We start from the raw sequence: 10,368 nt of genomic DNA, 5'->3' as shown, positions 1-10,368 counted from the left end.
ACTGGTTTCCATGGTGTTTGGGGAAGGGAGGAAGGAATATGGGGGTAGCTAAGTAAAGTTGGTGATGAGGGAATGACAGTAAACACCACTGAACATTTCCCCGAATTGTAGCCCCATGGGTAGGTTCTGGGCCCCTGCTTTGTCGTAGCTGCTCTATAGTCAAGTGTTTCCTATGTTGCAATCTCCAATGACAGACCAAGACAAAGCATAAAAGAGGCAGACTGTGGGAGAGGGGAAGGCACATTTTCCTTAGCTTAGACATTAAACAGGGTTCTGGGAAGCTATGGGAGGGGTGGGGATACTGGCTCTTTCAGATTAGAAATGCCTTCTCTCATAGTCACTGATTGTCTCCCTGCTGTTTCCAGCCAAATGAGTGCCCCTAAGAGCTTCTTTAGATAAAACTGAAGTTGTGTAGTCCAGACAATAATCCTGAAGGAGTTTTCTCAGGTAGTGGTGTTCCACCCCCTGCATCTTCTACTTTGGTACAGGCTGTTCCCCAGGCTTGGAATGTTCTGTCCTTCTCACCCATCACTTTGAAACGCAGAGCTTCCTCCAAGGTTCAGTTCATGCTGTACCATAAGAGGTCTTGCCTGATCTCTCCTAAGAGTTCTCTTCTCCTACCTGATGTATGTTTTTCTGTGTATACACTGGTTATTTGAGATAGAATTTAAATTGAGTAGAGATTTTTTTTTTTAATCTTGGTATCCCCTTGGTAAGTGTCTAATAAAAGCTGGCTGAAGAAACTGTCCTTTCTACCCAGGGCCACAAGATTGGCCCTGGGAGCAGGTTTTTTTGCAAGGCTTTTGGGGGGCTTTGACTAAGGGAGAGGGGTTAGGAGGAAGGGCAGAGAATGAAAGATGGCAAGAAGGATGCTACATGGGTGGATAATTGCTTTAAAATGTTTATTTTGAGAAGTTAAAAGCAGATAGATACAGCAATAAAATATACAAAAAAACAATTTTTTTTACAGTATGAAGTATACACTGGAGTCAGGATGCAAGGAGGACTAGGTCAGCAGCTCAGAGGTTGTTTTACAACAGAACCAATGTACAAGATGAAATAGTTAACAGGGAAGCCCCTTGGGGGCACGGGGGGGGGGGGGAGTGGAGATTGAAAGGAGTTCTGGAAGTGTTGCAAACCTACCCAAGATACTGTTCTTGAGGGGAGAAAAATGGAGGAAAAGGTACATCATGTTTTGTTTCCTTTCACTGCTTCTACCATCACAAGAATCAGAAACAGAAAGGCATGTCACCTAAAATCATCAATTCTAAATGGCCCCTGGGGCACTGAGTCACCCATTCCTCCTCCAGCCCCACACTGCCAAATTGCAAGTTCTCTCTACTACAGCCCTCAGTTTTCTAGCCTGCGTGATCAAGGTGCTCCTAAGGGTCTGTACTGAGGGTCAACTCAATCCCATCATGAAGCTGGATCAGACATAGAGGAACTTCTATAGTGCTTTACAAAGATCAGGCTCCCCATTCAGCTCAAAGGCTATTGGGGATTAACAGAGGATAGGGAACAACTGAGAGAAGACTCTTGAGGGATCACATATCTGAAGCTGCTACTGCCGCTGCCTCTAGAGCAGAATGGACCTAAATCCTATTTAAGAAAGCACCTGGGACAATACGACAAATTTGCACTATCATTTGGCTGGCTAATACTAGGAAGGCAAAAAGGGAAGCACCAGAAGAGGCCTGAGGAGCAATTTAAGGCCAGTCAAGAGGTGGGGTCTTCTTGCTCCCTCCTGGACCCTAAAGGCAGGAGCGCTAACACACCCAGGCTTGGGGACAGCCTAGAGACATACAAAGTATAAGCTCTGGTCTTAGCAGAAAATCTTCTAAAATTCCTTTGCACTACAACATTCTAGGATTCTGTATGTCTCCACTCTAGGAGCTAAACTTGTTAAAAGTGAAATAAGTGCTGAAACCTTCAAGAACCTGAGAGAGCCATATCCCTGAACCAACAGGGCACTTTGTGAGGCTCATGGCCTGACACTATTGCTGGCACCCACAGCTCTTTTATATTTCACAAGGCTCCAAAAGCAGGATTCCTAAAGCAATAAGGGAAGAGGAGCACGTGCTGCCGGGAGGTACATGCGGGCTGAGGAGGGAAGGATTCCTCCAGCCCAAATAAGGCACCCTAACAACCAAGCTCAGAACCAGAAACTAAGGCCTTGGGACTAAGAGGCTAGTAAAGGGAATAAAAAGGTTTACCAAAGAAAATTTATATATATATATATATATATATATATATGTATATAGTTTTAGGCTATTCCTAAACATGTCTGTTTTAAAGGCCAAGCAATAGCTTCAGAGCTTGCTACCATTTGAGGTAATCAATAGTAAGCTCCTTGAGGGCAAGGATCATGTCAAATTTTATCTTTATGTCCCCAGCACCTTGAGAATGTTTGTTGAATGGATGAATGAATGAATGAATGAATTCAGTAAACCCACACTAGGAGTCTAAGGAAAGACTGCCATCTGGGATTGCTGATTAACTAAAAGAAGTTTCCAGAAAAATCTTAAATACATTTTTAAAAAGCTTTGATGTGGGAGAGAATTAGGCTTCTTTCTTTTGATTTGAACTTTTCCAAGTTTAAAAAGAAACCTAGAGGATTAAAAAGTCCTCACTTCTATTTGGATGTTAGCAAGATAATAGGTGCATCAGGTGGTGGCAGCATGCAGTCAGACATATCCTGGAGCATTAACTTACAAAACAGGCACTGGATGCAGCTGGCACCAGTAGGCACTTGTCTAGCAAAACAAAATACAATACAGAAAAACCCAAAATTCACACAAAAATCCCCAAATAATTACTGAGGAAGAATGTTGAGGGGGTGAGGGGGAAAGAAAATCAAAGTATGTTCCTTTCTTCTCCCTCCTGCCTCCTCTACACTCCCGCACTCCCACCCAAACAACCACAGTTTCAAAGGATGAACCATTTGACTTCTGTTTGGTTACTATCTTATAATCTAGAAACACTCATTTCTCTAGGAGAAAGATACTCTAATCACTTATGGATAAATGAGAAGCAGGAGATTCAAGAAATGATCTGGAGTCACAAAGGTACAAGTTTCAGTTGATCTGGGGTTTGGTTGTTGGATTTGGGTTTGGTTTTTTTTTTGGAAGAGGTGAGGTGAAGTTTAGGTGCCTCAGTTACATCATTCTGTAGCTTCCATTCTTAGCACATCACATGGGCGATGCAGCACACTCAGAAGTCAAATCCATATCAAACGTGAGGGTCTCTGGATAGAGAGAAGGAAAGACAAAGAGATATAGCTCAGTGACCTGATTTTCTCAAAGTTAGAAGGGCACTAGACACCCCTCCTCCTGCTCAGTTTCCCAGATCCCTAGAGAGAATATCTAGAAGCACAATCATTGCTATTTTCAGCTACTTTTCCCATGAAGCTCTCCTTCAAAAATGGCAACCAAAGCAGGTTAAATTTCAAGGAAATGTGTCCCACCACCTCTGGGAATTAATTACCCCTTGATCTCAAAAAAAAAAAAAAAAAAAAAAAACTCACACACAAAACCCTGTAAACAGGAACAAAAGTATTCTGAAATTCAAGAGTCTTAGGGGCAGCTAGGTGGCACAGTGCATAGAGCACTGACCTTGAAGTCAGGAGGACCTGAGTTCAAATTCGATTTCAGACACTAAATTACCTAGCTGTGTGGCCTTGGCAAGTCACTTACCCCCACTGCCTTGCAACACCCCCCCCCCAAAAAAAGAAAAGAAAAATGAAATTCAAGAGTCTTAAAGTCACTTTAAAAAATGGCATTATGCATTAGATGAGCTGAAGAGTCTGATAACTTGAACTCTTTGCCAACTTAGCAAAACCACAGTCCCACAACTCCCCACAACTCTTGTGGACTTCTGGGTATGTTTAAGAGGTCCTTGCTACTTAGTAAAGGTATTTTCTGTCCCTTTCTTCTCAGACAAACTGGACCTCATAGCTTTAAGAAGTCCTCTAAAGCTTTCGTCCTTTTTTCTTTTTTACTTTTCTGTTTCTACTTAAGTCCCAACCTTCACGTGTCTAGTCTTTTAATGGTGTTCAAGTGGATAATGTTTTAAGGAGAAAAGCTGTGGTGGAGCAGTGTGCCTACTAAAATGAACCCACTATATATGACTGAGAGATTTAGAGGGCTGATTATTTATCATTTTTTTGTTCCTTGTATCATGAAGCAGTTTTGGTCAAAAACTAGCTAGGGAGAAGGCTAACAAATTGGACTGAAATGAAGTTTAAGAATTTATTTCTGTTGAAATATCTAGTCCCCACTCCAACTTACCCAGACAATTGGGAAACAACTTTTCTCAGTCATTCCTTTTCTTCCTTCCCTCCTATTTTCCTTTCTATTCAGAATCTTCAGCTCAGATCTTTCCCCATTTGCCCTACTCTCCTCAGTTATAAAGCCTTGGCCAGACTAGCATATAAATGCCAATTAATATCATTGCTTTCCTTTCCCTCAAACTCCATGTGCTCTTCTACCTCTGTCTTCAGACATCCTTTTGCTTATAGTATCCTCCTTCCTGCAATTAAAACTCTTCAATAAATAACCACACCTGATCCTGCTCCATTCCTTTATTCCACATATTCTCAGTACTTAATTCAATCAATTCAAACTATATTGACACCTATTTTCACTAGGTGATTCTACATTTGCTTGCATGCTATTTTGTAAACTCTCTTTCTTCCGTTTCCTTTTGTGGCTAGTTTGGCTTTTCCATCCGAATAAGTCCTCCCTGAAGGCAAGAAGCTAGTTTTCTCCCTAATACCAATGATCATAAATCAACTAAAAAGCTAGATCTGATAACTTGAGGTATTGAGATCTTGGCCTGTACTCCTCTGTTTCTGGGCTGCTCAGGGAGTTTCCAATCAAGACTTCTTCCCTCAAAAAAGACTGAGTCTCCCATTTTTTGTTCTCCCATTCCTTCAGCCCCAGGATCTCTGCACATAATGACAAATGGACAGACTTCACCTGACAAGGAGGAAGTCTAGGGGTCTTTGTCAACTGTACACTCACCAAACTGTCCCCCTCCTGATGAGGGCTCAGCTCCTTCACCATTATTTCCAAACTGCATCAATGAATCTAAAGTGCGGGGGGACATCGGCAGGTCAATGGTATTGCTGCAGGTCGTTCTGTAGGAAATGGGGAGTGGGGGGAATGGGCGGGGTTGACACGACATAATAGAGAAAAAAAGAAAAACAACACACACATAACAAGCCATCAAACTCTGGTTTCCAACAAAAAAAAAAGCTCTAGCTTCTAACACACAGAGGTCATTTTAGGAAATGACTGGTCTTAGGGGCCCCTCCCCAACCCCTTTACTGTTCTTTCATCCAGTTTTCTAATCTTAAGAACCACTTAGATACAAGGACTGGAAGAACAATGGGGGAAAACACTTACGGGGTCACACAGATAAACTTGGTCTTCAGGTATGGAGCAGCACCTGTGAATAGCAAGGAAATTCAGATTTGTTAAATTGAACCTGAATTTACAAATACAAAAGAAGAGGAGAAATATCCCTAGCCCAGGAAGACCTCAAAGTATCAGGTTTTCACTGCACTCCAAGCAACAGTATGGCAGTGTGGATGAACTCTTCCTCTTTACCACAGTACTGGTCTCCTTTTCCCCTTGTCTAATCAATGCTGTCCCTGATAAAAGAGCATGAAGTTAGCATCTCCTTGTTTCATCTAGATTTGGAGATTCCCACAACTTCTCCTCCTCCTCAACCCATTCCAAAAGTTTTCTTTATTTACCCAAGATCTTCAGGATTTCTGAGCTTACATCCAATTCATATACCAGTTTAACATTTTTGCTTCTGTTCTTTTATCTAACTTTTAGTAGTCTTTGCAACTAAGGGTCTTAGGGAACAAGGGTCAGGTCCACAAGAGTTATCTTTGTAGGATACCCAGAACTACAAGCAATTAGGAACCTATTAAACTTCAGATTTTGGGAAATGGTCTGGGGATTTCTTTTTTTTTTTTAATCGACAAGTTTATAATAAATTTCACAAATGAAGATATCATACCAATAAATCCTCAGCAAAAACCCTCAACCCACAAACTGTCTTAAAAAGATAGTGATACTAAGAATTTTAGAAAATGTACCTAATGGGGGCAGCTAGGTAGTTCAATGGATAGAGCCCAGGCCCCGGGGTCAGGAGTACTGAGTTCAAATCCAGCCTCAGACACTTAATAATTACCTAGCTGTGAGGCCTTGGGCAAGCCACTTAACCCCCCCCATTGCCTTGCAAAAAGCCTAAAAAAAAAAAAGTAAAAGAAAAAGAAAATGTACCTAATGGATCGAGAATGGGGCTCTAAACTGTCTCTATCCTAGCTAACTAGAAACCTTAAGTAAAATATCTAATCACAGAAACTCAGATTCTTAATTTGTCTGAGAAGAAAGGCTAGTCCTAGGAGAGTGATACAGCAGAATCTGCTGAGTTGGGGTTCTGGTGACTGAATGAAGAATTTCAAAACTTAGAAGAAACTATAACAGGCAGATCTGAGGTCCAGATAGAAAAGACCTTAAGTGAAAAAGGCTGTGGAAAAAACATGGCTTTTGGGGAATGGGTATGATGGGTGAGAAAATAAAGTGGATAATGATTTACCCAAACTATAAGAAGTTCATATTTTGAAGACTCCTTTAAGGTAAACGATTTGCTATTTTTAAATGACTATGTTGTGTTTGAGTACAGAAAGATCTTTGGAAGAGAAAGACCTGCCACTGTGGGACCTGACAATGAAGGAAAAGAAAGGGGATGACCAGAAAACTATTTGTTTGGAAGGCTGATTTCATGACCCTTTTCATCATGCCAACAGTCTGCACCCAGCTGTTGTCCCATCCCTGATTTTTTAACCACCTCATCAAGTTCAAAGAGCCCCCAGGTCCCGTGTGTGTGTGTTTGTGTGTGTGTGTGTGTGTGTGTGACTCAGCCACCTTCCTCCCAACCAAGGCAATCAAGTTACTGCCTGGCAGTTTCTTTCTTGTAACCAACATCCTTCCCCCAGAAGGAGACAATGTGGGGCTCAAAGGAGGCTAATCCTTTCCACTCTAAAACATGCTAGCAAGGGGAAAATTCTAATCAAGGATGTAGTCTCAGATTGGGATCTTGTGTCTTAAAGCATAAATAGCCTAACTACCAGCCAAGACCAGCATGGTCTCCACAAAAGAACAGCTAAGTGACAGGGGCTGATTAATAGATCTCCAACTGAAGGACAAGGTGGAGAGAGAGAGATAAGGGGCAATCAGGAAGCCACATCATAAAATACACCATCAACAAAATGAATTAGTAAAACAAAGGAAAGGAGATCTAAACAGTACAGGTCAATATCTCCTTTTCCACTTTCCCACTCCATACATGCAATTCTTAATGGATCCTTTTAATTTATAAGAAATTAATACTCTGAAATTTTCTTAAAATTATGACAAAATAAAGAGAAAAGAGGGAGAAAAGAGACAAGTGAAGCTGATTTCAAGAACATTCTGCTCTTCAGCTTTAAAAACACAATGGTTATATAATTTCAATTTTTGTATTCTGTGACTTTACATAATTATAGACCCCCTATCATGACTTTGATGAGTCCCCAAAGAAGTATGGGAAACCACAGCAGAAAAAAGATCAGAGAGATGTGAATGAAAGCCCTAGGTTTTTTCAGCAGGTGACTGAATGATGGATGTAACCATTGCTTCCAAGTATAAAACTATACCCATACATATGAAATGTGTATATTTACTTATATAAGCATGGGATTTTTTATGTATACTATTCTTTCAGCTGGTTAAAAATTCCCATTATAGGAACAAAGGTACCTTCTGTTTATAACTGAATCTTACCAATGGGTAAGTAGTCCAAGGATTTGAAAAAAAAGTTCTCAAAAGATAAACTGAAAATAATCAACAATCATAGGAAAGCCTGCTCCAAATTATTAAGAATAAGAAAAATGCAACTCAAAACAATCATTAAGTTTCACCAAATACCAATAAATTGATAGATAACAAAAGTTGGAAATATCCAAAATCGAATGGGTTGTAAATATACTAATAACACTAGTGGTGGAGCTATGAATTAGTCCAAACATTCTAGATAGCACTTTGGAATTATGTTAAAGAAATGATGAAAATATCCACATCCTTTGATCCAGAGATCCCTTAACTAGATAATGCTAAGGAGGTCAAAGATAGAAGAAAGGTCCCATAAACACCAAAATATTCATATCATTTTTGTGGTAGCAAAGAAACTGGAAACAAAATAGATATTCATTGAAAGGAGAATGGCTAAACAAACTGTGTGATATAATGTATCTAATGGAATAATACTTGTTTTTTAAAGAAAAAATTAATATGAATAATTCAGAGAAATAAATTTCTACAGAGTGAAGTAAGCAGAACCAAGCAAACATTTTACACAGTAACTAGCAGTTTTAACAACAACAAAAAATGAAAATGAATGTTTGAAATCATACTGACCAAGCTTGGTCTCACAGAACAACTGAGAAAATGTGCTTCACTGACTTCCCTAAAGAGATGAATGCTCATGCATATGGAGTATATAGTTCATGCACTATAAAGTGTGGGCAATCTGTTGGATATAATGGTTTGAGTAAAGTTGGATTTGTCAAACTATTTCTTTCATTTTCTTTTTAAATCTGTTACATGGAACTAGGTAGCAGAGAGGGAGAGGAAGACATTTGGAAATGGGATAAAAATGAGAGGCATCAATTTAGAAAATTTTTTATCTTAAAAGAGCTACCCAAAGTATCAAGGGCTGGTCACCTCTCTCATAAAAGAAAAAGGTAGGACTTGAATTCAGGTATCTTACTCTGGCTTCTATCCCTTTCTATGTATGCATATATATATATATATATAAGAATCCATGAATGATCTGTGTCTGCACCATGGTGGGAAACTCTTTGTGAGGGAATTCTTTCCACTAATGTCTTCCCTGGGCTGGAGAGATGAAGTGATTTAACAGTGTTCATCTAGCAATTAAGTGTTAGGGTATTCCTAAACTCAGGTCACCTGATCTCCCAATCCAGCACTCTGTCCACTAGTCTTCTATTATATGCCTCCAAAGAATAAAGCTATTCTCTCAAAGAATACACATGGCACAGCCCCCTAGGCAGAACATCCCCCAATCCAAGCAAGATGCCAGAAGGGGTAGAGTCAGCTGTTAAGTGAGCTGAGCTTAGATTAATGAAGATCAGGGTTCAAATTTGGCCTGAGACAAAGACTCCACAACCCCGGGCAAGTAACTAACTAATCTGGGCTTCAGTTTACTCTTCTGTAAAATAGTGTTTGTGAAATGCTCATTATGGTCACCATATTCTAGAAATGTGTGATTAAACACAATGGACTACTGTCTGCCCATTTTTCCCTTCTTACCTAGTTGCCACCTATAGCTCAAAAAACTTGAGGAAACACAAAGTACAGTTCTATGGCATCAGTTCTGCTCTTCACACTGTTGTCAGTCTTAGGATTCTGTGAGATTGTCTGTGCTCCTTATTACATAGGAATTCCTGGAAGGAGTGGTCCACTCCTCCTTCCACTGTACTATTGCTCTGGTCCACGGTGGTTCCACATTACTCTTCTCCAGACCCAGTGACTTTCCACCTCTCCAAAGGAACACAGAATTCAATGACTGGTACAAGGAAAATCAACGACTACCTGGGTCAGCTTCAGGATGCTCCTGGCTCTCTGGCCGGCAATACTTTCCAAATGCCTCCTCCTTGGGAATGTCAGGGTAGAGATAGACCAGGGGAGACACCAGGATATTAGTGGCATCCATGATTTTATAACCCATGATGATCTCAGCAAAGGACATGTTGTTCAGCTGCTGCTTTGTATATGGCTCCACAGACTGGATCTGGGTCTTGCCTGTGGTGGAATATGAGAAAGGAAGGCCATTGGCCACATACCTAGAAATCCAAGGAAAAATCCTCCCCAAAGGATGGAATAACAATACCAATATCAATTACTCATATTTATATATAAAAAAGAACTTTATAAAAGAGAAGCTACACTCTCTCACAGGTATGGCCTGAGGCTCTGAATACAGAGCCCAGTGGTCTGGTATTGAGAATCATTAACAGCAGCTTTAGAGAACAAAAAGAATGGAACCTGGAAGGACAACCATGAAGATTAGTTATGGGTATTAAGGGATCATGAAGCCCCTTCTAGTGGAAAGACTTTAAAGCAAAACCCTCAAAGACTGAGCAGTCAGTTTAGTAAGGTGGGGAAAAAAGAATCGTAGGATTCTTTAGGACAAAACTAAACAAATAAATAAAGAGAATCCTTGGGCTGGAAGGGATGTAGGGCCATTTAATCCAGTTCCTGTCTCTCAACTAACTGCACTAGGCAGATAAGA

General features: G+C 40.3%; 1 protein-coding gene across 3 annotated transcripts in view; it reads right to left on the bottom strand.

Annotated features, from left to right (window-relative positions):
- Positions 1-885: 885 nt before the first annotated feature.
- The window catches only part of STAT3 (signal transducer and activator of transcription 3), a 60,298-nt gene continuing 50,815 nt past the window's right edge, over positions 886-10,368 (bottom strand). For 2 of the 3 annotated variants that reach the window (XM_074223877.1, XM_074223878.1), the window contains 4 exons: positions 9,666-9,878; positions 5,406-5,448; positions 5,022-5,137; positions 886-3,244 (listed from right to left, as the gene is read on the bottom strand). In XM_074223877.1, coding sequence (XP_074079978.1) covers positions 3,189-3,244; positions 5,022-5,137; positions 5,406-5,448; positions 9,666-9,878 — 428 coding nt within the window. In that variant the 3' untranslated portion in view covers positions 886-3,188. The remainder of the gene's footprint in view (positions 3,245-5,021; positions 5,138-5,405; positions 5,449-9,665; positions 9,879-10,368) is intronic. The other variant, XM_074223879.1, reaches the window with a different exon arrangement.

Source organism: Macrotis lagotis, chromosome 2, assembly GCF_037893015.1.
Source record: "Macrotis lagotis isolate mMagLag1 chromosome 2, bilby.v1.9.chrom.fasta, whole genome shotgun sequence".
NCBI classification, from domain to species: domain Eukaryota; kingdom Metazoa; phylum Chordata; class Mammalia; order Peramelemorphia; family Peramelidae; genus Macrotis; species Macrotis lagotis.
The sequence above is the reverse complement of the archived record's forward strand: the minus strand, read 5'-3'. Positions and strand labels throughout refer to the sequence as shown.